General features: G+C 42.8%; 2 protein-coding genes across 3 annotated transcripts in view; one reads left to right on the top strand and one right to left on the bottom strand.

The window, feature by feature from the left end:
• Positions 1-1,141: 1,141 nt before the first annotated feature.
• LOC145344096 (interleukin-17 receptor A-like) overlaps positions 1,142-27,435 on the top strand; it is a 49,676-nt gene continuing 23,382 nt past the window's right edge. For both annotated transcript variants that reach the window (XM_080190925.1, XM_080190926.1), the window contains exons 1-8: positions 1,142-1,393; positions 11,826-11,850; positions 12,168-12,314; positions 15,286-15,410; positions 18,753-18,879; positions 20,074-20,121; positions 20,569-20,720; positions 22,533-22,610. In XM_080190925.1, coding sequence (XP_080047051.1) covers positions 1,301-1,393; positions 11,826-11,850; positions 12,168-12,314; positions 15,286-15,410; positions 18,753-18,879; positions 20,074-20,121; positions 20,569-20,720; positions 22,533-22,610 — 795 coding nt within the window. In that variant the 5' untranslated portion in view covers positions 1,142-1,300. The remainder of the gene's footprint in view (positions 1,394-11,825; positions 11,851-12,167; positions 12,315-15,285; positions 15,411-18,752; positions 18,880-20,073; positions 20,122-20,568; positions 20,721-22,532; positions 22,611-27,435) is intronic.
• Positions 5,909-6,503, bottom strand: LOC145344513 (small ribosomal subunit protein uS7-like). The gene is given in 2 exon segments (XM_080191695.1): positions 5,909-6,440; positions 6,442-6,503. Coding segments are annotated over 2 exon segments (594 nt in total).

Raw genomic sequence — 27,435 nt, forward strand, 5'->3', positions numbered from 1 at the left:
CTGCAGTGAAGTTACTGTGAAATTCCCCTAGTTGCCACAGTCTGGCACCTGGTCGGGTCAATGCAACTAACCAGCACGTCTTTCAGAATGTGGGAAGAAGCCCACATAGACATGGGAGAAGGTGCAAACTCCACACAGATAGTGACCCAAGCTGGAAATCTAACCCAGGTCCCTGGTGCTGTGAAGCATCAGTGACAACCACTGTGCTACCGCGCTGCCTTTAACCAAAACTGATCCTGATCCTGCCCTACCTGGATTAATAATGGTATAACACTGCATTCACAATCAAATACAGGAACTTATCCCTGATTGTACCTTCTGACCTTGGATGATTGACAGCTGCATGAATTTCTTTCCTGTTACTTCCCCCACCCACCTGCCCTTCCTTACTGTTCATCTTCTTTGCTCCCTTCCAATTCATTCCATTCCATTTCCCTTCTTTTCTGCTTTTATCCTTTCCTCCCCTTTGCCTGACTGTCCCTTTCAGGATCACTGTCTCCTTGACACGGGGTGGGGTGGGGGGTGTTCAGGATCACTCTGGATCAAAGAGGGGGTTCAGGATCACTGGATCACACAGGGGTATTCAGAATCACTCTGGATCACACTGAAGGCTCAAGATTACACAGAGAGATTCAGGAACACTGGATCAAAGAGGGGATTCAGCATCTCTCTGGACCACACAAGGGAGTTCAGGATCACTGGATCACAAAGGAGGAATTTAGGATCACTCTGGATCACCGGGGGATTCAGGCTCATTGGATTACATAGTGGGAGATTCGGGATCACACGGCGGGGGGGGTCACTCTGGATCACCGCCTCTCTCACGTTCGCCATTTCGGGTTGTTGCTCCGCCCTCAAGTACGATTCCAGGAAGTCGGGGGGTTTCAGGACGCTGCTTGGCGGAGAGAGAGAGAGCTGGGGATCGGAGCTCCGGGCTTCCGCATCGAGCCGCCATCACTACCTGACCGACCCTCTGGAAGCTTCTGGAACGCTGCCGGCACCGCGCGGTGTATTGTTGGAAGCGGAAGCGGGGCACAGGGAGCCGCCCGCCCGGGGCTGGGGCTGGGGCACAGGGAGCCGCCCGGGGCCGGGGCAGAGGGAGCCGCCCGCCCGCCCGGGGCCGGGGCAGAGGGAGCCGCCCGTGGCCGGGGCAGAGGGAGCCGCCCGCCCGCCCGGGGCCGGGGCACAGGGAGCCGCCCGCCCGCCCGGGGCCGGGGCACAGGGAGCCGCCCGCCCGCCCGGGGCCGGGGCACAGGGAGCCGCCCGGGGCCGGGGCACAGGGAGCCGCCCGCCCGGGGCCATGGCTCCCCGGCGATCAGTCGGCATCTTCCTGCTGGTAATTTGTGTCGTTGGAGATCGGGGTTTGGAAATTCCGGGAAACTGTTCACAGCCGGTAAGGATCTGGGATTTTGACCGCGGTGCGAGCTTGATCCGGTTGTTAATCTGGAGCAGGTTTTGCTGTTTTATTCTGGCAGGGGATGTGGGCATCACTGGCGAGACCAGCATTTATTCCTCATTCCTAATTGCCCTTAAGTTGGGCCGTGAGCTGCCTCCTGTTTCTGTTGTTTTTGGGATGTAGGTACACCTGCAGTGCTGTTAGGGAGAGTTCCAGCATTTTGACCCAGATACGGTGAAGGGACAGTAATATATTTCCAAGTCAGGATGACTTGGAGGGAGCTTCGTGATGGTGGTGATATCTGCTGTTCTTGTCCTGCTAGATGGTAGTGGTCCTGGGTGCTTTTCTGGTCAGCAGTTGGTGACAAGCGGTTGCTGCAGGGATCGGTGCTGGGGCCTCAACTGTTTACCATAGATGATCTGGAGGAGGGGGCTGAGTGTAGGGTAACAAAGTTTGCTGATGACACGAAGATGAGTGGAAAAGCGAATTGTATGGAGGATGGGGAAAGTCTGCAGAGAGATTTGGATAGGCTGAGTGAGTGGGCGAGGACCTGGCAGATGGAGTATAACATTGGCAAATATGAGGTTATCCACTTTGGAAGAAATAGTAGTAGGATGGAATATTATTTAAATGGTGAAAAGTTGCAGCATGCTCCTGTGCAGAGGAACCTGGGGGTCCTTGTGCACGAATCGCAAAAACTCAGTCTGTAGGTGCAGCAGGTGATCAAGAAGGTGAGTGGAATGTTGGTCTTTATTGCGAGGGGGATAGAATATAAAAGCAGGGAGGTCTTGCTGCAACTGTACAAGGCATGGGTGAGGCCGTAACTAGAGTAATGTGTGCAATTTTGGTCTCCTTATTTGCGAAAGGATATATTGGCCTTGGAGGGAGTGCAGAAAACATTCATCAGGTTGATACTGGAGATGAGGGGCTTAGCTTATGAGGAGAGATTGAGTAGATTGGGCCTGTACTCATTGGAGTTTAGAAGGTTGAGAGGGGACCTTATAGAGACATATAAGATAATGAAGGGGCTAGATAGGGTAGAGGTAGAGAGATTCTTCCCACTTAGAAAGGATAGCAGGATTAGAGGGCACAGCCTCAAAATAAGGGGGGGAGAGTAGTTTAGATCAGAGCTGAGGAGGATCTTCTTCACTCAAAGGGTGGTGAATCTCTGGAATTATCTGCCCATTGAAGTGGTGGAGGCTACCTCGTTGAATATGTTTAAATCACGGGTAGATAGATTTCTGATCGATAAGGGAATTAAGGGTTATGGGGAGCAGGCGGGTAAGTGGAATTGATCCGATTCAAATCAGCCATGATCTTATTGAATGGCGGGGTAAGCTCGAGGGGGCTAGATGGCCTACTCCTGCTCTTATTTCTTATGTCCTGAGTTGTGTGTAAAGAATCTTAGTAATTTCCTGCAATGCGCCTTGTAGGTTTGGTATAGGTGGCTGCTACTGCACATGGGTGGTGAAGGGAGTGAACATTCATGGAAGGGGGTGAAAGTGAAGTGGGCTTTGTTCTGGATGGCATCAAACGTCTTGAGTGTTGTTGGAACTGTAATCATTAGACAAGTGGAGAGTATTCCATCACATTCCTGATATGTGCCTTGTAGATTTGAATCATTTTGAGGAGTTAGGATTCCAAGCCTCTGACCTGCTTGTATAGCCACTTTATTTATGTGGCTAGTCTGGCTCAGTTTCTGATCAGTGGTAACCCCAGGATTGTGATAGTGGGGTATTCAGCGATGGTAATGCCGTTGAATGTCAAGGGACAATGATTAGATACTCTCATGTTGGAGATGGCACTTGTGTGGTGCAAATGTTACTTGCCACTTGTACAGCCCAAACCTGGATATTGTTGAGGCCTTGCTGCATTTAGATGGCTTCAGTATCTGAGGTGTTGTGAATGGTACTGAACATTGTTCAATCATCAGCAAACATCCCCGCTTCTGACCATATAATGGAAGGAAGATCATTGATGAAGCAGTTGAAGATGGTTGAGCAAGAGATCACCCCCTGAGAAACTCCTGCATTGATGTCTTGGAACTGAGATGATTGACCTCCAACAACCAAAGCCATTTCCTTTGTGCTAAGTATAACTCCAATTAGCGGAGAGTTTTCCCCCTAATTCCCAGCAATTTCAGTTTTCCTAAGGGTCTCTTACGCCACACTCAGTTAAATGCTGCCTTTATGTCAAGGGCAGACATTCTCACCTCATCTCACCTTTTGAGTTCAGCCCTTTTGTTCATGTTTAGACCAAGGCTGTAATGAGGTCAGGAGCTGAGTGAACTGGCAGAACCTAAACTGTGTGTCAGAGAAAAGGCAATTGCTATGCAAGTGCCACTTGATAGCATTGTTAACGACCCTTTCCATCATTTTACTGATGACCAAGGTTAGATTGATAGGGTGGTAATTTGATTTGTCCTGGTTCTTGTGAACAAGACATACCTGAGTAACTTTCCATATTATTGAGTAGATGCTTGTGTTGTAACTCTACTGGAATAGCTTGACTTGCTCCTATTTCTTATGTTCTTAAGTCCTCCAGTTCTATTGCCGGCATATTGTCAGGGCCCAAAGCCTTTGCAATATTCAGAGCCTCAGCTATTTCTTGATATCATGTGAAGTAAATAAAATTAGCTGAAGACTGGCATCTGTGATGCTGGAGACCTCCAGAGGAAAACAAGATGGATCACCCACTTGGCAATTCTGGCTGAAGATTATAGCACATGCTTCAGCCTTATCTTTAGCATTCACATGCTCGACTCCCCCATTATTTAGGATGAGCGTATTCATGGAGGCTCCTCCTGTAGTGGATTATTTAATTGCCCACCACCATTTACAGCAGGATATGGCAGACTTTTTCCTTATTATTAAAGCCTGTGATACTGTGTGCTTTATCAACTGCTATCTCCAAATAGTCCTGTGACTTTCAATAACTAGTGCACATATATTGCTCATATCCTTCTGCTCCTGAACACAATTTAGAATTGTAACTTCATTTTTCTCTCCATGTTTATCCTAAAAAATGAATCACTTTACTGTTATCAGTATTGAATTTTGCCTGGCAGTTGTCTGCCCATTCCACCTGTCGAACAAATCTTGCTGAGTTGCTGCAGTGCATTTTACATACAGTTCAACTGCTGTCATTGGTTGGTGTTGGATGTAGTGACAGTCATGCATGCCTGCTCTGTTCGGAATTTGTTAAGCTTCTTGAATGTTGTTGGAGCCACACTTATGCAGACAAGTGGAGAGTATTCTATCACACTTCCTATTTTATGCCTTGTAGAAGGTGGACTGGCTGTGGAGAGTCAGGAGGTGAGTTACTCAGTGCAGAATTCTCAGCCTCTGACCTGCCTTGGTAGACACAGTATTTATAGAGTCATAGTCATGTGGTGCAGAAAAGGCCCTTTGACCAATCGCGCCTCCACCGACAATATCTACCGCTAAAGGTGCACTAATCCTACTTTCCTGCACTTGTCCCATGCCCTTGAATATTATGATATTTCAAGTGCTCATCCAAACATTATTTAAAGGTTGTAAAGTTTCTGGTCTCGCTACTTTCCCAGGCAATGCATTCCAGATTCTTTCAAACCTCTGAGTGAAAAAGTTTTTTCTCAAATCTCCTCCGAATCTCCTTACCCCAAAATTTTCAACCAAGGGGAACAGCTGCTCCCCACTCACCTGTTCATCTCCCCCATACAGCTTGTCCAGTTCAGTTTCTGGTTTGCAGTAACTCCCAGGGGATACTAATGATTGGAGATTGGTAATGCCTTTGAATGTCATGGGGAAATGGTTAGACTCTCTCTTGTTGGAGATGGTCATTGCCTGGCATTTATATGGTGCAAAACTCGCTAGTCACATATCAGCATGAATGTCATCTAGGTCTTTCTGCAGATGGACAAGGACAGTTTCAGTATGTGAGAAGTCACAAATTATACCAAACGTTTTACAATTGTCAGTGAACATCCCCACTTACTGACCTTATGATATACCAAGCAGATGAACTTGCGAAACTCCTGCAGTGATGTCTCAAGACTGAGATCGATATCTAACAACCACAACAATCTTTGTTTGTGCAAGGTATGACTCCAACCAGTGGAGAGTTTTGTCCGTGATTCACATGGATTTTAATCTAGCAAGGGCTCCTCTGTACCACATTTAAGAAAAATACTGCCTTGATGTTAAGGGCAGTCACTGGTGCCCCACTTCTTGAATTCTCTGCTCTTTTGTTTATGTTTGCAGCAAGATTGTAATAAGATCAGGAGGCAAGCGTCCCTTCTAAAGCTCAAGCTAACCGTCATGAACTGGTTATTTTTGTGTAACTTTACTTTATCACACTGTCGACAACACCTTCTACCACTTTGATCAAGAGTAGACTCATCATCTTCACTTTTCCGTCTGCATAAGAAGGTGGGCATGCAGCAAATGAAATCAACAGTGGGTGGAGTAGCTTCATACAATTTTTTTTATCTTTTGAACACTTTGAGAATGTAGATGGCCAGATGTTACAAAACTAACGATTAGACTTGGCCAGTTCCAGCTCATCCTTCTTCTTAATGGTATAAGAGTTGGAGGAACACTTAGCAGCATTGTTGAGCTCATCAGCCAGGCACTCTGCAATGGTTTTAATATTCCTGAATGCAGCCTTCCTGGCCCCAGTACACAGCAACCAGATAGCCTGGTTAACGCACCGCAGTGGGGACACATTGACAGCCTACCGCCTGACTGTACCAGTGCAGCCAATACGGGTGGAGTCTTCGCGGGGACCACGGTTGATGATGGCATTCACCAGTACCTGCAGTGGGTTCTCGCCGGTCAGTAGGTGGATGATCTCAAAGGTGTGCTTCACAATCCATACAGTCATCAGTTTCTTGCTGTTGTGCCCATGCAGCATCATGAAATTGGTCAGACGCTCGCCAGTGGGACACTGGGCCTTGCGGAAACGCTTGGCAGCATAGCACCCAGAACTGTGCGGGAGATACTTGGCATATTTCTCCTTGACAGCGACATAATCCTACAGCAGAATGTCATTGATCTGAACATCATTTGCCAAATAGCTTAATCTTGGGGGTCTCTGCGACTGTGGGCACGCCCTCCCACTCAGTCATTCTGCTCAACTTATGGCTGAAGAGACCAATCTGTGAAAAGCAGGTTTCTGCCACAAGTGCCACATCAAAGTGATTATCAGGTGTTGTGCATTGGTTGCTTTTGGTGTCAGTATCTGTCCCTAAGCCATTGTAGCAACTTATTGACACGTTGGTCCATGCCGACCCACTGATGTTGCAGTTTTCCTCTCCCAGTTTAAGGCTTTCATGCAATGCTTGAAAACATCCTTGAAGTAGAACTTTGATTGCCTGGCTCCAACTACTTCATTATACAGAAAGTCCTTAGGTACGTAACTGCAATTCATTCTGCAAATGTGCCCAAAGCACTGAAGTTGCCTCTGCTTGATGAATGTCGACATACTTAGGAGATTTGCTTTTGAGAGGACTGCCACATTTGTGATTTTTACCTTCCACGAGACAGTTAGAATTGCTGCAAACAGCAAAAATGAAATTAGTGGAGCTTCCTTGATGGCTGTAAGTCATCCATGTTCTACACCCATGCAACAAGGTGCTGAGAAAACAGATGTCATAGCATTCTGGTCTTTAAAGCCAACTTGACTTTTTCTGAGTTGGCCTAAGGTGGTAGCTAATTTATCTGTGTATCAAGTTCTGCATCAAGAGACAGATTGTCACTGTGGACCTAAGGTAGTAGAATTTGATAACCACTTCCAGTAGGGTTTGTTTGAGTGTAGGTATGACACTGATCCATAGCCACATATTTTCAGAAAGAACAAATTAGGGGCATCAGATCCATGAGTCCTTGATTTTCCGTTGAATGACTAGCACAGCATCATCAGAGTAATTCTCTGATCAAAGTGTGTTGTATTTTTGTCTCTTTTGATCTAGACAGATTTTAGAGTTTGCCTTCTGATCCAGAATGCAGGTAAACTTGTGTATTCAAGAGTAGACTGAGGAGGGTGGTAATTGGATGGATTGGCCCTGCTTTCAGTGGGCAGGACGTTTCGTTGCAATTTTCCACGTCAGGTAGATGCCAATGTTAAAACTGTACTGGAATAGCTTAGCTAGGGTGCAGCTAGTTCTGGAGCACAAGTGTTCAGTTGTGCTACCTGCTTACTAGTTACCCACTAAACATGACAGAAAAAAATGACTGGTGCATTCAGATGCAAGTGAATTTTTAACTGTGTGGTAAGTTCTTGCCAAACAACTTGTGGCACTGAAAGTTTAATTTTACAAGCATGGAGATACGTTCCTTTAGTACTTAGTATTATTGGAGAGTTTGCAAAAATTGAAATAACTATTTTGTTCAATCTCTCATCTTTCTTCCCCTCATTTTGTTTTCTTTTGTTAATTTTGCATTGAATTAAGTATTCTAATAATCTAATTGATACTTACTAGTTTACATTCTCATTAAGGATTATTCGGTTTGATTTACTGTTGCTTGCCCTGCTCATGTGTCACAGGTCCCAAAGAAAGGGATCTTTGTGTTGTGATGTTCAACATAAGTCTAACAAAGTAAAAGAACAAAGTTTGTTTAGCTACTAAGAGGAATGTATTATGTTACATATAACAAAGGCAATGCTCCCTGACAACATCTCAGTATAGTACTGAAGACATGATCCAGAACTAGCCATGATTCTAACCAAGTCGTTCCAGTACAGCTACAACATTGGTATCTACCTGATAATGTGGGAAATTCTCAGGTATGACCTATATATTACACACAGAACTAATCCAATCCAGCAAATTATCACTCTTTATTTCATTCTCAATCACCAGCAAAGTGATGAAAGTGTCCTCTATAGTAGTTTCATTAGGGGAAACTTTCATAGAATTATTTGTGACACAGAAGGAAGCCATTCAGCCCATCAAATCCCTGTCAGCTTTCTCTTGAACAATTCAGTCAGTTTTGTTGCCTACTTCAGTTCTCTGGAATTTTAGCCCAGATGTTTTGTTGAGCATAAGGCCCCTTCATCGCTCCCCATGCCCAACCATGCTAATTCATTCCAACTTAGATTGTGCATTATAGACAAGCAGATAGGATTTATAATGCCTTTAGGTAATATGAATAGACATATGAATTTTTAACTCACACAGTTTGGATTACATCCTTTGACACAGCAAAAATGGGGTCTATTTAAAGTTTATTAGTCACAATTAGGCTTATTATTAACACTGCAATGAAGTTACTGTGAAAATCCCCTAGTCGCCACACTCTAGCGCCTGTTCGGCTACACTGAGGGAGAATTTAGCGTGGCCAATGTACCTAATCAACACATCTTTCAGACTGTAGGAAGAAACCAGAGCACCCGGAGGAAACCCACGCAGGCACTGGGAGAATGTGCAAACTGCGCCGACAGTGACCCAAGCCAGGAATTGAACCCTGGTTCCTAGCACTGTGAGGTGCTAACGCTGTGTCATTTGAACAAAGCACTGAGTTTAAATCGCCCAACTGTATATGGGTTTCCATCGTGTTATTGGACCTGTTAGAAATGACCTGTCACTGACGCTTTAAGTTTCTTTCTGTAGACCTACTTGTGAACAATGTTTTGTATGTGTGTGTATTTCCTTATCCATGGAGTGTGAAATTTAATTAAAAATAATCCTGCAGCAAATACTTAAAAAATAGAGGTTATTTTGTTTCACTCCATTGCCCTTGAAGTTGCCTAAGAAAATATAAAATTACCAACACGTAACACACAAAGATAATTAAATATGAAGATATAAACAATACTTCTAAATGTAAATCAAGATTAGCCTATTTCCGATGAAGGCCTGGTATGTTTTGAAATTGTGGTATTTGTTATTGTCACATGTATTAGTATACAGTGAAAAATGTTGTTTCTTGCATGCTATACAGATGAAACATTTTGTTCATAGAATACGTAGGGGAGAAAGAATATACAGAATATAGTGTTACAGTCATAGCTAGGATCTAGAGAAAGATCAGCTTGATATATGGTAGGTCCATTCAAAGGTCTGATTAGCAGCTGGGAGGAAGCTGTTTTTGAGTTGGTTGGCACATGATCTCAGACTTTTGTATCTTTTTCTTGATAGAAGAAGGTGGAAGAGAGTATGTCCGGGGTGCATGGGGTTCTTGATTAGGCTGGCTACTTTTCCTAGACAGGGAGTTTAGATGGAGTCAATAGATGGGAGGCTGGTTTGCGTGATGGACCAGGCTATGTTCACAACCCTATGTTGATTCTTACTGTCTTGTTCAGAGCAGGAGCCATACCAAGTTGTGATACATTCAGCAAGAAGTGTTGAGGTTGTCTCTGTAGCTGTGATGGCTTTCACTGTTGAATTGGCAAAGACTGCTTTAACTAGTAAGCTTAGTAGGTGGAATCAAGGTTTACAGGGAGGAAAGACGATTCCTTACTTCTGTTCTGCAGATGTCATGATTATAGGTGAATCAACTCCATACTTCTCCTCATTGAACTTCATCTGTCACTTGTCTGCCCATTCCTCCAACTTGGCCATCTCCTTTTGAAATTCTACATTATCCTTCTCACAGTTCACAACGCTTCCAAGTTTAATATCATCCACAAATTTGAAATTGTCCCTGTACACCAAAGTTTAGGTAATTAATGGAAAAAGTCCCAATACTGATCCCTGAGGAACTCGACTACAAACCTTTCTCCAGCCTGAAAAACATCCATGAATCATTGCTCACTGTTTCCTGTCACTTGGTAAATTTTGTATCCATGTTAATACTTCTCGTTTTATTCCATGAGCAATAACTTTGTTCACAACTCTGTGGTACTGTATCAAACGTCTTTTAGACGTCCATGAATACTATATCAACAGTATTGCCCTCACCAGTCCTCGCTGTCACCTCATAAAAAAACTCCAAATTACTTAAGCACAATTTTCCCTTAAGAAAGCCATACAGGCTCTCCTTAATTAACTCATTTGGCAGTGTGATTATTAATTTTGCCCCATTTAAGTGTTTTCCTGTCACCGAAGTCAAGCTGGCCTGTAGTTGTTGTGCTTACCTTTACATAATTTTTAGATCGAGGGGGTAAAATTTATAATTCTCCAAGTCTCTAGTACCACCCATGAGTCTAAGGAAGATGAAAATTTATGGCCAGTGCCTTCTCAATTTCCACACTCACTTCCTTGGACACATCTCATCCAGTCCAGGTGAACTACAGTGAGCTTGTCCACTGCCTTCTCCTTACCAATTTTAAATCCTAGTGTCTGAATTATTTTCTTGTCAGAAAGATGTGCTGGTTACGTGCATTGGCCATGCCAAACTCTCCCAAACAGGTACTGGAGTGTGGCGACGAGGTGATTTTTCACAGTAACTTCACTGCACTGTTAATGTAAGCCTACTTGTGACACTAATAAATAAACTTAAACTTGAATTCTTTTCTCCTTGGTCTGGGGAGCTTTTTCTTTCTTAGTTACAACTGTCTCCCCTACAAACTGTCTCAGCAGCAAAAAGTACACCAAATTCCAAGCCAGGGATACATAGATTTAATGTACCTATTTTTGCTGATTGGGTCTAAGAATGACTTTGTTGTAACTTGAATGTCAGTTTAGTAATATTTGTGATGAGGAGTAAGATCTTTTCCCAACGATGCATTCCTGGCAAGTGAGAATTTGTGGCAAAAATGCAGATTTGCATAATGGCACCCTTGTATTTTGTCACACCAGACAAAACGAGTAGGGAATTTCCAAGTCAACAGTGTGTATGAGTCATCAGAGATGATTATTGTGCAACGCATTGTTTTTCTAGAAGATTGCACCTTAGTGACTTTACCAAAAGCTAATTGAAAACTGGCTCATCAAGAAAATTTGAATGTCATAATTAACTTCCTTATTATGATCTTCATATTTCAAAATAATTGTTTCAGGCTGATAATGCGTGACTTCCTTACCTATGGATCTGAAAATTTAGATTTAACCCATTGTCCAGAACTTAAACGCATTATCAAAACTAACATTCCCATACAGTACTGAGAAGGAGGCATTAAACCAAGATCTGATGCTGCTTGGGTTTGTGGACACTAAAGCTTGTGTGGCACTTGTCAAAGGTGAACTAGGGACTTCTCCAGTATTCCAGTCAACAGTCATCCTACAGCCAACAATATCAGGTCCAGGTTACAGGTCCAGAATAGGTTGTTTCATGCCAAAATATGCAATACATTATATACGTCTGATGAACAGAGAAGACAGGAAGTAAATGCATATCATACAAATAATGTGGCAAATATGCTTTCTGTTTTTAAAAATAAAGTCCAAAAACTTAACTAATAGTTCACAAGTGATTCTCTCGGGCAGTTCTGTTCAGGACCCATTCAACATAGCATTGCATTTTATCAGACGTAAAGTATGATTTTTTTTTTGTCTTTTTTCAAACAGGGCCTGGATTGTACTGTTGAAACTGGTAAGTACAATTTAAAATTTCTATTATTTTGAAAGCCTTAAAAGACCCATCATAGTTCCACCATCGCCACCTTTTATGCTTGAGGACCCATGAACCAATACCAATGCACATCCTGAAATACTGACTAGAAGAGGATACTTGTGGAAACTGTGAGGAGAGGCCTGGTCTTTGCTTTTTTACAACAGTTGCGTTCCTGGCTTATAGCACCACATTCAGAAACTGAAGAGTGGCATGTTTTTTAAAAGCAATTGCTTTTCCAGTTAGAATTGACTAACAAAGTGGGAAAAAATGTTGTATTTTCTCATTTCCATGACTAGGTTCCTGTTTGGATATCAGTTGGTTGAAACCTTCCAACTGGACACCTTCATTTCCCAGGGACTTGCAAGTTAATGTAACCAGGAAAGAGAATGCAGCTGGAGTCTTAGAGCCTATGCTAAACATCAGCTGGAAATTGAGAACAGATGGTAAGTGCACAAAAGCGAAAGATTTTTCTTTGAGAGTGATAGATTTTGGTGAGATTTGATTACCTTGTGTTATCTGTCCGTCTTGTTGCCTGTAGTTGAATGGGATAGCTGATGCTGGGCTGTCACTCTCCAGCCAGCTGCAGCTATTGTTCAGGTGTGATTTTCATCTCCATTAGAAACAGACCTTTAGATCTGACCAGTCAGTGCCAGAATTTATGTTCCATTTGAGCCTCCTCCTATCTTTCCTTGTCTAATCCATCAATGTAACTCTCAATTCTCTTCTTTCTCATTCTTATCTGGCTTCCCCTTAAAAGCAATATACCGTTAATTTCAACTACTCATTATTGTAGTGAGTTCCACATTCTCACACTTAAGTAAAAAAGTTTCTTCTAAACTCTGGATTTCTTGATGATTATCTTTTACTTCCTAATAACTAGTTAGAGCCTGTCATTGTTTTTTCCCACCCACCCGCCATTGTATTTTTTCAACATTGGAGCTACAAATTTTCTCTGGGGCGTTACCCACTCCTCTTGGGACCATGCTCCATTTCTATTCTAAGTTTAAGTAGACATTTGTCCCTGTGTCCAGGGTTATACCTGATTTATGTCTGGGTTCTGACCCAAATATTCATAAATTTACAAAATGTGTACCCTTATAATGATCTCCCAGATATGATTCTGCTAACCAAGGCTCCCAGTCCTTTGGCTCTTAAACTATTCGACTTTCCCATTCTACTTTTTGGTACCTTGCATTGAATGAAATGTTTAATCACAGTAAAATACTTTGAAAATGCATTTAAAATATCAGCTTATGTGTCTGAAAATCGTAGCTACTTGCTTTAATTCTCTATCTGCATTCACATGTGCGTAAGTTATCATTCCTCTTCCTACCGTTAGTTCTGTCAGTGTCTGCGTTCTGTCTAAACTAAGAGAAATCTAAAATAATCACTTTCATGGACCTTCAAGGAAACTCTTAGAAAAATAGTTTAATGTTTTTAAACACAAGGTCACTATTAGCTATGTTTTAAAAGCTTCTGAATTTTTAAAAAATTTACTGATAAAGTGATAACTATGCTAACTAATAAATGGCAAAGTGTTGTTTCTGGTGGAAAAAAAACCCAATATGCTTCTCTCCAGAGAAACGATTGGTTTTCACTCCAGATATTAGGATATTCTGACAAAAAAAAAATCAAGGGGTGCTTTTCATGCCAACATACAGGGGGATGGCATTTCAACTTGCTGGCAAAACCCTGCTGCTCAGAGATCTGGCACCCCAATCAGAACCTGAGTAAACCCCTTTCTCCAACCCATCGTGAAGGTCTCAGGGGCCCTCAGTCCCACACTCAATTGGAGTCTGCACTTCTGTACCTGTTCCCCCAGCACTGATCGTCAGCACCTTCTCCACCCCCACTTCTAACTGAATTCTGCCCCCGCACCCCCATGGGGCACCTGTTGAGGCCTGCTCTGTGGCACAGGTTGGCACAACCACGTCCTTTCAGTGGGTGGAAGAGATGTATCTTTATGACCCCAGCTAGACCCCCACGATAGGTTCACATCTAGGTGTGCTGAATATCCAATGAGGGGTAAAGTGCCAGAAATGAGCACTTCCTTATGAAATATATTAAAATGAGCTTTCTGGATCCTGTGATGTTTCACACCACTTTGAGGGACTGATATGATCATAAGGCAGAAACTCACTGGTGCAAACTGCGTAGTCCGGCTTTCGAGCAGCTGCAGCTATTCTTGCAGAGGGAGAGTGTGGGCACAAAATCGTTCCCCAAGTGTCATTTTGGGTGAAAAAACCAATATAATTTGCACTGGCTATAGATATTTTCTGTATGAGTGTTAAGTTTTGCAGTGGTTCTGAAGGGGGTCCTAAATGTGCTGGTATGCCCCGTTTCACTGAGATCAGATGCCCGTTTAGGGCACTCCAATCTTAAATTGAGGATCCTACTCCCTATGACCTTCGGGGACACATGACCCCATTGAAGGGATGTTTGCCCACCCCCTCCCCTCCAACAAAGATCGCTGGTGTTGGAGCATCGGAACCCTCTCGATGGATTCCCCCTCATTACTCCCCTCTTCATGAACTCTCTCCCTCTTTATGACCCCTTTCCACCACCACTACCTCCCCATGAGCCCCCTCATCATTGCATCAGCCAAGTTGGTGCTGCCAGTTGGGCAATGCCCAGCCATATCCCCAACCACTGGAGGCTTCAGTGACCTCCAAGCCCCCCTGTCATGGTCACCACACCTGTTCTCTGTTTATGGAGACCAGTAGTGATTCTCTCAAGCATCCTGCTGTGCCCAAGGGCAGGAAGGTCCCGGGAGCAGGGACGATCCAGCATCGAATGGACTCAACATATTTCAATACTCATTTAAATGTGCTGATCTCATTCCTGCCCTTTTCGGGCGGGAACCAGATTAAGTCCGGAAGCATTTAAATCCGGAAAATTGTGGCCATTATTTTTGTAATAAATTAATTTTCAACTCTGTTAATCAAACTGCACCAAGTTGCACTTAACTGTATCAAGGAATTGTTTTATCTGCTTGTTTTAAAAACTCTGTTCACACTGCCCAAACGTGCACCTGCTGGAGGATTTTACGTTTAACAATTTGCAAAATAGTTTGAATGTAAACTCTAGTGTGTGGAAACAAAACACACCTCAGAATGGCAATCTTGGGTGTAATTTGTACTCTGGCCACTGATTACATCAAAGCAAAACCTCTATCCTGCTGTGTTGGTTATATCACCCATATACGTGGACAGATTGTGTGACCATGTGATGCACAGGATGCTGACCTTCAGGCCACAGTGTGAGGAAAAAAATTACTAGTCACTGATGCCTTTCACTATAATGAATACAAATTTCATCCTGGTTTATTAAAAGCATCCTTAAACCTCCTCATGCTGAATGAAGTTTTGATTTTGCTACACATCTTGACCAGTTTGGTACCTTTGGGTTTTGCAGCCAGTATAAGGTATTCTCAAGGAGTTGAGATCTCTGTGAAAAAGCAGAGCAGTGGAGAAGAAAGATGTGTTCAATACCGGTTCCATAACAAGATAAGCAGCCAAGTAAATCCAAAAGGAGAGAAGGTACGTACCACAAAAAGTCCTGTAGATGTTACAGCTCAGGTTTTCTGTATTTGCATTTTCCATAGCTAACTAAGTCTCCTGTGATCTGAAGCCTGCAGGTTGGCATACACAGCAACAGCTCATGTAGTGCATTAGAGTTGTGAAGGTAAAGGCTGAGGGCTGTTTGACCACTAAAAACAGACTTCTTCAAGATTTGGCTGAATGTCTGGAATGATATTGTTTAAAAAAGGCTCAAAAAGTAATCCGGGAAATTACAGGCTGGTAAGTTTGACATCAGTAGTAGGTAAATTATTGGAAGGAGTACAAAGAGATAGGATCTACAAATATTTGGATAGACAGGGACTTGTTAGAGAGAGTCAACATGGCTTTGTGCGTGGTAGGTCATGTTTAACCAATCTAGCAGAGTTTTTTGAGGTGGTTACCAGGAAAGTGGATGAAGGGAAGGCAGTGGATGTTATCTACATGGATTTCAGTAAGGCCTTTGACAAGGTCCCGCATGGGAGGTTAGTTAGGAAGGTTCAATTGCTAGGTATAAATTGGATTAGACATTGGCTCAATGGAAGAAGCCAGAGAGTGGTGGTGGAGGATTGCTTCTCTGAGTGGAGGCCTGTGACTAGTGGTGTGCTACAGGGATCAGTGCTGGGTCCATTGTTGTTTGTCATCTATATCAGTGATCTGGATGATAATGTGATAAATTAGATCAGCAAATTTGCTGATGATGCAAAGATTGGAGGTGTAGTGGACAGTGAGGAAGGTTTTCAAAACTTGCAGAAGGTTTTAGACCAGCTAGAAAAATGGACTGAAAAATGGCAGATGGAGTTTAATGCAGACAAGTGTGAGGTATTGCATTTTGGAAGGACAAACCAAAGTAGAACATACAAGGCAAATAGTAGGAAGAATGCAGTAGGACACAGGGATCTGGAAATACAGATACATAATTCCCTAGAAGTAGTGTCACAGGTAGATAGGGTCGTAAAGAATGCTTTTGGTACATTGGCCTTTATAAATCAAAGTATTGAGTATAAGAGTTGAAATGTTATGATGAGGTTGTATTAGTGAGACCAAATTTAGAGTATTGTGCGCAGTTTTGGTCACCAAATTACAGGAAGGATATTAATGAGGTTGAAAGAATGCAGAGAAGTTTTACAAGAATGTTGCCAGGACTTGAGAAACTGAGGTACAGAGAAAGGTTGAATAGGTTAGGACTTTATTCCCTGGAATGTAGAAGAATGAGGGAGATTTGATAGAGGTGTATAAAATTATGATGGATATAGATAGAGTGAATGCAAGCAGGCTTTTTCCACTGAGGCTAGGGGAGAAAAAAAGTAGAGGATGTGGGTTGTGGGTTAAGGGTGAAGGGGGAAAAGTTTAAAGGGAATATTAGGCAGGGCTGCTTCACAGTGTGTGGTGGGAGTGTGGAATGAGCTGCCAGATGAAGTGGTGAAAGCAGGCTCACTTTTAACATTTAAGAAAAACTTGGACAGGTACATGGATGAGAGGGGTGTGGAGGGATATGGTCCAGGTGCAAGTCAGTGGGACTAGGCAGAAAAATGGTTCGGCATAGCCAGGAAGGGCCAAAAGGCCTGTTTCTGTGCTGTTCTATGAAAGAAGGAATTTGATATCTGCACGTTGTGAAATTAAGAAGCCTTTTTGGCTACAAAGGGGTCACAGCAGTCTAGAGAAAGCTGGAATGGACTCTAACAGCTGTAACAGTAGCAGAGCAGGAATCTATCCCTGTAAAAGAGGGACTCTTAAAATTCAATTTTGAGATGTGTATGTTGTTCGTAAGGCCAACATTTATTTGCTCTCTCTACCACTCTACTGCCTTCAAAAAATTGGTGCTGAGCTACCTTATTCAAACTGCTGTTCACATGTTCTCATGATATTAGAGTCGTACGACGCAGAAAAGACCCTTCAGCACGTTGTTGCGTACCATATTTCCAGATTTTTAGTCGGTGAACATGAAGAAACATTGATACCTGCCCATTTGGGATAATGTGTCACTCGCAGAGGCAACTTAAGAGATGCTGATGTTTCTATGCATCTGTGACCCTTGTCCTTCTTACTGGTTGAAATTGTGGGTTTGAGAGCTAAAATCAAATGAATTGTCTGTATGGTTAACCCTGGGACAATCTATAGAGCACGTCAACTCCTTCCAAACCAATGACTTTTACCAGCTAGAACAAGGCCAGCCAACACATAGAAAAACCACCACCTGCAAATTTCATGTCTCACACCATCCTGACTAGGAACTACATCGCCATTACTTCATTGTTGCTGGGTCATAATCCACAAACACCCTTCCTGATAGCACTGTGGTTGTATCTATGCCATATTGACTGCAACAGTCCAAAGCTCATGCACCCTGTTGAAGTGAAAATTTTCCTGCTTCTTGACTGGTAGAGAGACTCAACAAAAGTACTTCGGACAAAATAATGTATCTTTATTTACGAAAAACTGCATGCAGTATTGGCAGTAACTTGAGTTTGGAGAGCAGTCGTTACGACTTGCTAATTCCTTCTCAAGTCCGCACTTGCATCAAGAATCAGTTCAGTATTTATACATAATCATTCAGTTTGCTTGACCAGAACTTATTCAGGAATTCGATTAGTAGTAGTGTCATAAGCAATGTCATAAATCATGGTACAACCTGCTGACTTCCTAGAACTCTTTGCCTCATCAGTCATACCTTTATCTTGTCCTTTGATAGAACAGGAGGAAGTCAGTGACTTCTTCATCCCTGACCTTCCCTTGTCGTACTCATGCAGTCCTCGGTTATGCTGAGTCAGCCTTATCAGGTCTTAACCTTCTCCGGTCTTATTCATGTCTTAGGTTATGCGGAGTCAGTTTTCCTTATTTTGTACCAAGTAGTTGACCAATTTTCCCATCATACCATTACTTCATTCGTACAACTTCACAACCCACTGCAAGTAAATTCCACGTCCCAGGAACAAATGAAAAAAGGAGTCTGCTGCATGTTTCAGTTGAGCTTTGTGTGTATGGCCTATATTTGGGATGATTAAAATTTTGATTTTTCTGCCATGTATGACATCCTGAACAATGCAAAAGTCTTAACATAGACAATAGTAGTGAAACAATTAATGTTGATCTTAGTTACTTATTCCATTCTTCATAGAATCCCTACCGTGCAGAAGGAAGCCATTTGGCCCATCGAGTTTGCACTGACCACAATTCCATCTGGGCCCTATTCCCGTAACTCCACGTATTTACCCGACACTAGGAATAATTTAGCGCGGCCAGTCAACCTAAACCGCACATCTTTAGACTGGATATATAAGGAGGATAGAATCATTTCTGAAAGCAGTTGATGTTCTTTTGCAGTGGACCTTCTCACTGGAGAGACTTGTGGCAGAACCAGCGCAGACGTACAGGGTTTCTGCCTGCAGTTTACCAAGAGCCAACATTGATCAAGACAATGATTGTCCAACATACACTTTTACCGTGCCTGGTACGTCTATGCGGTTGCTACTGGTTGTGGTACTACTGAAAAATGTCACGCCTTTTGCTTTCTTCATGTCAAATTCCACAGTTTGCCCTTCTTGCATAGATCTCATTGGGTTGTGAATTTCCTGTGGCCAGGTGAAGAATCTGCTGAGTCTCTACCAAGACTCATGCTAAAAGGATGCATATGGTTTGCTCAATAATAACTTTTTGGGAAGTATTTGGTATGTTCTTGAAACTGCACATGGTGCTAGCTGTGAGGAATTACTGATTGCTTAAGCGTTAGATTGTTATTAACAATTATATAGCAGTTGTGGCATTTCAGTTGTTCTACCCTGTTTTGATCTGAACCTCTTGTAAAACATCACTAACAATTATGTCAATACTCAATTTTTAAACAAAAAAATCAGAGACATGTACATTAAATGTAAATTCATTTATTCATTATGTTCATTGTTATTAAGTGTTGGTGGTGAAACTCTAATTCTAGGTTAAGAATCAAAACAGAGTAGGCTAATATTCTAATTAATGGTTAATTCAGTCACAGGGGTCAGGATCTTTCCTGAAAATGTTTTGTTTCCTCATTGAAGTTTTTTTTTTCATAGTTTACTTTCTTTCACCTATATGGTATAGACTATTTCCAGAGATTTTAGAGTCAGTGCTTGAGTAGATTGGATTTAGTGATTTAGAAAGTTTGAGATTAAGTTAACAAGTGACAGGGAAGATTCACATGTATCGTCCAATCTTGTAGTAATTCTGCAAATGCAATTGTGATGTATGAGCACCAATCTAGCTTTGTGTTGCATTGATGCAAGCAAGTATCTCAAATAGCTAGATTAACACAGAGAGAAATGAGGAATAGGAATTGAGAGAGAGCACAGACGTCCACATTTCTTTTGCTGAGTGATCTATCAGAATGAAAAGTTTTACATAAGAACATAAGAAATAGGAGCAGGAGTGGGCCATCTCGCCCTTCTGAGGGGCTGTTCCTATCAAGTATCATTCATGGATGGAAAGGGATTGGTTTAGGTCAGATGAGGGGAATCCCAGTATAGTCCTTTTAAGGCCTGATTGTGAATTAAATGCAGACAACGAAATTCAATATAACAGCATTTTGTTTCCATTTTGCAAAGTTTCAGAGCAGTTTATAATTTGCTTTTATCCTGGCACTGGGTGAGCTAATCTGAATATACTTTTGCAGATTGTAAGGATGACCTAATCAAGTACACAGAGATCTGCAAACGTAGAGGTGAGTGAAGTTTACTTCAGAGTTCACTTAGCAAATTTGCAGTTGCTCCACTCCTCTCCTCTGCACCTCTCACCTTCTACCTCACCTACTTTCCTCCCCGTTTCTTATCCTCTTTTCATCCTATCTCTGCTCTCTAGCCACTAATTTTTAAAAAATCACAAATATTTGTCATACTAAAGCTGTGCAGGATCGACCCAGAAAATATTTTGAGGCTGGGGTCCTAACTCAAATAAAGATCCATCCCATAATGTCTGATTACAGTAATTTGCTCAGTATTATGCTATGGTATAATAGCTTGGCTGTGGATGTAGGTCAAACAGGGCAGGGAGAAAAGACATGAGGGAATTTGGATTTTGGTAATATGACGTACAGTAACTATAGATATTTGGCAGATACTTCTATTGAGAATTTTGTTATTTTCCCACTCTCTGCATTTACTGCCAACAGGGAGTGCGTGGAACCCCAATATCACATACATCAAAAGTGAGATGATGACAACCATCTTCTTCCAGGCTGGAAAGTATGCGGACAAATACAATGTCTGTTTGCGTAGTCATGGTTCAGATGGCAAGCTCTGTGATCAACTATGTATCTTGAAGGTAAAATTTTGTGCTGGTTTTTATGATGCCTCTGCATTTATTTTAACACAATCAGAAGATTTGTTTGCAAAAAGAAAAGCTTTAGATTTTCAAATTCTAGAATGGGGAGAGTAAGTATGGATATCCAAAATTGCTCAGTCAATATCTGAAAAGATAAAAGATTGGTTAGTGTTTCCGATAGAGACCTCCCATCATAAATTAGCCTGTCTTTTTTCCTTTGGTTGTAATGACCGGAATTTGCTGGCCTTTCTTGCCGGTGAGATCTTCCAGTTCTGCTGCTGGTGACACTCACTTCGGGTTTCCTGGTGGCAGGAGGCATTGAATGAGAAATCATGTTAACAGTGGCAGGAAATGGAAATCTCTCTCCACCATGGCAGGTTGGCTCCGTTACCGCAAACCATGCCATCGGGGCATGGAAAATCCTGCCATTTGTATATGCAGTTGTTTTTCCTTTGCAAAAGGTTTGCTTATTAAGTAGAGCAATGGTCTAAAGATGTGGTGATTTCTCTTTTCTCCAACAATGCTAGTATTACTGATCTTCATTTAACAAGTTAGCTTGTGTTTATCTCTGCTGTTGATTCAGTGGGTCTGTTGCACTATATCAGCTCAATGAAATACTCTGCTTGTCAGTCCACCAGCACAAAAGGGGTGGCACGGTAGCACAGTAGTTAGCACTGCTGCTTCACAGCTCCAGGGACCTGGGTTCGATTCCTGGCTTAGGTCACTGTCTGTGTGGAGTTTGCACATTCTCCTTGTGTCTGTGTGGGTTTCCTCTGGGTGCTCCGGTTTCCTCCCACAGTCCAAAGATGTGCGGGTTACATTGATTGGCCATGCTAAAATTGCCCTTAGTGTCCTGAGATTAGTGGGTAAATATGTAGGGGTGTGGGTAGAGGGCCTGGATGGGATTGTGGTTGATGCAGACTTGATGGGCCTAATGGCGTCTTTCTGTGCTGTAGGCATTCTATGATTCTATGAAAATAAAATTTGAAATAAAATTACCTCTTGATTCCACTGTAAATATGCAGGTCTAAACAAGTTTACAGATTCTTTATTTGCTTTTTATTTTGTAGGTTCAGCACATGAATGTTACAAAAAAAATTTTATAATTTGTCATGGATAAAACAGTATTCTGATAGTCACATCACACTTCTAATTCAGATTCATAAATTTTAATTTTAAGTTCAACTATTACCAAATTCCTTTCACTTATTTTGAACATGTTCCAGCCACCTAGAGGAGAATTAAGGACAACTGAGAATTGATTTTTAGTGAAGTGTTTGATTAAATAATGTTTGACCCTTTTTGCATTTGGGGACAAGGAACAAGTATCATGGTGATATAATGTACATGTGATCTTGTATATTTTGACAGAACTTTAACTTTCACTCAGTTGAGTATGCCCGTCAGCCCCTCAGAGCTGTTTTGTTACTTAATGAGATAGTGACTAATCTGTAAGATTTGCTACTCATGAAGACATTGCTCTTTAAGCAGCTTTGGGAATGAGTTAATCATGGATAAAGTTTAATTATTTTTGTGAGGCAGGTGGGATTATAGAACCCCTATAGTGCCAACCCTCCAAAAGAGCAGCTTACCCAGCCCCCCCTCAAAACAGTCATTCAAGGTTGGAATTGAACTTGGGTTTCTGGCACTGAGAAGCAATAGTGCCAACCATTGTATCAATATGCTTGTGCCTATTATTGGAGCATTACATCCTTTTTCCAGAAAACACAATGGAAGGTCCAGAGATAACAGCAACTCTGGAAATACGTGAAACTTTGAATGAAGGATCTTACTCTAGTCTTATTTTTGTAGAACGGATCTGAACAAAGAGTCAACGTAACTTTTTCTACTGAAAACTGGATGCAAAGTTGCAAGGCTTATAATGTTGAGGTAAGAAATTTTAGAGATCCACTCAATATTTTTGGGTTGAACATGTTCCCTAATCTCAGTATAAAATGCGACTCAGATTTAATAAACTAAATGGAAGTTTGCTCTATCAATCTGAAATTGAATTTTTTTGTAAGGGGGCAACGCTTGAATCCGATTGTAAATTATATCACTTTTCATGAGACTAGATGTTTTATCTGCCTGTCAAACATTATCCCCAAGCGGAGGGCCTAAGTTTTGTCTTTTTGGATAAATGTTGAAATTTAATACTTAAGCTCAGGATCTTCAATCTTGCGTGATCCAGGGGATCACTCAGAGCCACTAATGGTGGATACTTCTGGGGCTAGCTCAGAATTTTACATAGAAGATTGCATATAGAACAGTACAGCAGAGTGCAGGCCCTTCAGCCCTCAATGTTGTGCCGAGCTATGTCCAAACCCAAGATCGAGCCATCCCACTCCCTATCATTCTGGTGTGCTCCATGTACCTATCCAATAACCGCTTGAAAGTTCCTAAAGTGTCTGACTCCACTATTACAGCAAGCAGTGCATTCCACACCCCAACCACTCTGAAGAATCTACCTCAGACATCCCTCCTATATCTCCCACCATGAACCTTATAGTTATGCCTTCTAGTAACAGCTACATCCACCCAAGGAAATAGTCTCTGCACGTCTACTCTATCTATCCCCCTCATCATCTTATAAACCTATTAAGTTGCCTCTCATCCCCCTCCACTCTAAAGAGAAAAGCCCCAGCTCCCTCAACCTTTCCTCATAAGACCTACCCTCCAAACCAGGCAGCATCCTGGTATATCTCCTCTGCACTCTCTCCAATGCTTCCACATCCTTCCTATAGTGAGGTGACCAGAACTGAACACAATATTCCAGATGTGGTCTCACCAACATCCAGAATAGTTGCAACATAACCCCACGGCTCTTAAACTCAAACCCCCTGTTAATAAATTTTCCATGGCAATGGCCCAGGGGCCAGTTCAGGGTCCAGAATTTCCATGTTCTCTTCAGGAAGTCTTTCCATTTCTTCTTCAATGGCAGTGGGGATTCTGTTGAGGAACCCATCTGGCAACGTTGATCTGAGGCCACATTGTGGTTTGTTTCCAGTGCGTGCTTGGTGAGGAGCCATATATAGCCTCGTGGTAACTGCCATTCATTACCCACTGAACAGAATAGACACCGTTGTTCCACTGACAACAGTTGTCGGGCATCTAGGCCATTAGCTTCAGCTTCATATCACCATTACTTGTTACCACAGAACCTTGACTCTAGAAATGTCTGGTGCACTGCTTGACCAACACCGTTTTTTCCCAGTGTTGCCAGAACTGTGAACTCTCTCCCCGTTGTCTTACTGATGGTTATGTCTTTCTTCTTTAGACAGTCCCTTGGAGTTGATGTCGACTTGCTTCCACCATAAAAATGAGTTCTTAGGTGCCTGGTGAATCCAATGTGCAACCTACAGTCTGAAGTGGGTGGAGTGGCTCGGTTGCCACATGCTTCTTTTGCTGACAACAGTTGGCTTCAGCTTGCTGTCAGCGATGAAACTGGAGATGTTCAGCTCCCTCCTAAATGCTTTTCCTCCACTTTTGTCAGTCTTGAGCTAGGAATTCCCAGGTGTCAGTGGGGATATTGCACATTTTCAAGACTTTGATGGTGTCCTTTAAGTGTTTCCTCTGCCCTCCTGGAGTTTGCTTGTTGTGTTAAACTCCAAGTTGAGTGCTTATTTTGGGAGTCACATGTAAGAGATGCCAACAAGGTGGCCCACCCAGCGGAGCTGATCGAGTGTGGCCAGTACTTCGGTGCTAGGAATGTTGGCCTCAGCGACCATACTGACATCGGTGCACCTATACTGCCAATGAATTTGCAGGATCTTGTGGAGGCAGTGCTGTTGGTATTTATCCAGGGTTTAGAGATGTCTTTTGTACATAGTCTGTACCTCTGAATCACATAGGAGAGCAGATGTCATTGCTGCTCCATGAACTTGGTGCTGGATCTGATGTCCTGGTCTTCAAACACACATTTCCTCAGGCAATTAAAGACTTTGCTGGGCACTGAAGGTGGTGTTGAATCTCATTTTCAGTGTCTGTTCTTGTTGACAGTGGGCTGCCAAGAGATAGAAAGTGGTCCATGTTGTTCAAGGCCTTGTAATGAATTTTGATAACTGGGGACAGTGCTGTGTGACAGGGACGGGACCTTTGTCTTACTCTGTTCTTGGTCAGCTATGACTTGGACACTTGGGCAGTAGATGGTCTTGACTGCACTAAAGAAAGCTTGCACATTATGGTTGTCAGCTAACTGCTGGATCTCGTGCGCTTTCACCAACCACCACCTGTTCGTAAGGTTGCAGATTTTTTCCTGGACCTTGGCCTTCAGTCATCTACAGAGCTGCTTTTTGCTGTTGAATTGGGTTGCAGTTTTAGGTTCAGAAAAGCCTTGCAGCTCATCAGCAACTGGACCTCTTGGTTGTTCTCATCAAACCAACCTTTGTTTTCCCGGTCAAATGACCAGGCGTCTCTTCACAGGGTGCTGATAATGGTGGCCTTGAGTGCTGACCATGCGCTGTAGACACACGTGCACTGCTCTACATTGGGTTTGCGCCCTCTTCCTGCACTGTTCCACTCCGAGTTCATTTGCCCTGGGTTCGCTAATCTCCTCATGTGCTGCTCCACAATAGGTTTGCAACCCTCCTCTGCACTGCTCCTGACTAGGTTTATTGCTGTCCTCCATTCTGGGTCCGTTACATTCCACACCTCCTGGATGACAGTAAAATTCAGCCCAATAACACAACACGTGCTCTGAATTGCAATGAACACTATTTGATTTGATTTATTATTGTCACATGTTTGTATATAGTAAAAAGTATTGTTTCTTGCGCACTACACAGACAAAGCATACTGTACATGGGGAAGGAAAAGAGAGAGGGCAGAATGTAGTGTTAGAGTCATAGCTAGGGTGCAGAGAAAGATCAACTTAATGTGAGATAGATTCATTCAAAAGTCTGAAAAGCAAGGAAGAAGCTGTTTTTGAGTCAGTTGGAATGCGATCTCAGACTTTTGTATCTTTTCCCCGACAGAAGAAGATGAAAGAAAGTATGTCTGGAGTGCGTGGGGTCCTTGATTATACTGGCTGCTTTTACAAGGCAGCGGGAAGTGTAGACAATGTCAGTGGATGGGAGGCTGGTTTCAGTGATGGACTGGGCTTCATTCACGACCCTTTGTAGTTTCTTGCAGTCTTGGATAGAGCAGGGGCCGTACCAAGCTGTGATACAACCAGAACGAATGCTTTCTGTGGTGCATCTGTAGAAGTTGGTGAGAGTTATAGCAGACCTGTCAAATTTCCTTTGTCTCCTGAGAAAATAGAGACATTGGTGGGCTTTCTTAACTATAGTGTCCACATGGAGGGACCAAGACAGGTTGTTGATGATCTGGACACCTAAAAACTTGAAGTTCTCAACTGTTTCTACTTCATCCCCATTGATGTAGACGGGTATGCCCTCTACTATGCTTCCTGAAGTCGATAACTACCTCCTCTGTTTTGTTGACGTTGAGGGAGAGATTATTGTTGTCACGTCAGTTCACCGGATTCTTCAACCAGAATTCTCCCAAAAGAATTCTACGTGATAAATTTGCAGGAAAACTGGAGTAATTCACGCTGGTTTGTTCAGTGGTAGTTCAGAGATGAATCTCCTGTGTTCTGTGCGCTGCAGAGGCCATCACCATGAATATTATTAAATTTCAAGGAGCGGGGCCTATTCCTGCCCAAGAGACAAAAACCAGTGGGCCTCTGCACATGCACAGTGTCCCTGAATTGTCAGCGTCCCATTCGCTGGCCAGCTAAATCACTAGTAAGCCTGGGACCCCCGCAGTGCTGTCCCCCATGGCCTTATCTCACATTAAGTTGATCCCAGTCTGACTGCCCACCCCCACTGCCCCCTAAGCCCCACTCCCCGTGCACTGCCTCATGCCAAGGTGCCCCTGGCTAACTTTACCTGCCCCTGCCCCCTGATTGCTGGCCTCACTTCTGTCGCAACCAATCCTATCTGCAGCATGACCCTAGCCCCCCTTAAGCCCCACACCCTGGGCACTGACGTAGGTGTCTTTGTTATCTAAGTGTTCTAGGGTTGAATGTAGGGCCAGGGAGATGGTATGTGCTGTGGATCTATTGTGGCCATGGACAAACTATTGGATCCAGGCATTCTGGGAGCAGGAATTGATTTGTGTCATGACTAACCTTTCGAAACGCTGTGTAACGATGGATGTCAGAGCCATTGGAGGATCGTCATTGAGGCATGCTGCATTGCTTAAACATAATCCTTTTGCTCTCTTTATGTGAACGTATACCACTTCCAGCATATATAAATGAGCCATGTTACAAATTTAAATAATTAGATTAAATTGGCTCTTAGTGCAACTAGCAGCACACTTGGATTATTCAGAAAGTGCTGCCCAACCGCAGAATGACATCTAACATGATCATCTTTGTGAAACGAGTAAAGTATTAGAAATGGTACATTTACATCTACGGGCATCACTGCAGATTCTACACTATTGCAGATGTGACACAGTTTTATCACACCTCCTGAGTTGGAAATGTAAACTGACAAGCATGTTCTAATTTGCAGAGTCCCTGACCATAAAATTAAGTGGTAAGTCTGAATGATCTGTGGTGGATTTTTAATTATTGTTTGAAATTTGTGGCCTTGATGTGGATACTGTCCCACCTCCTAGCAGAACACTATTTGCATGGTGCATGCCAAAATAGTGCATCATCTGACTTACTGTGAACAATATCTTGAGTTTGGAACAAAGAGCAGTG

This window comes from Carcharhinus amblyrhynchos, chromosome 6 (assembly GCF_965287045.1).
Source record: "Carcharhinus amblyrhynchos chromosome 6, sCarAmb.v2.hapA, whole genome shotgun sequence".
Taxonomy (NCBI): Eukaryota; Metazoa; Chordata; class Chondrichthyes; order Carcharhiniformes; family Carcharhinidae; genus Carcharhinus; species Carcharhinus amblyrhynchos.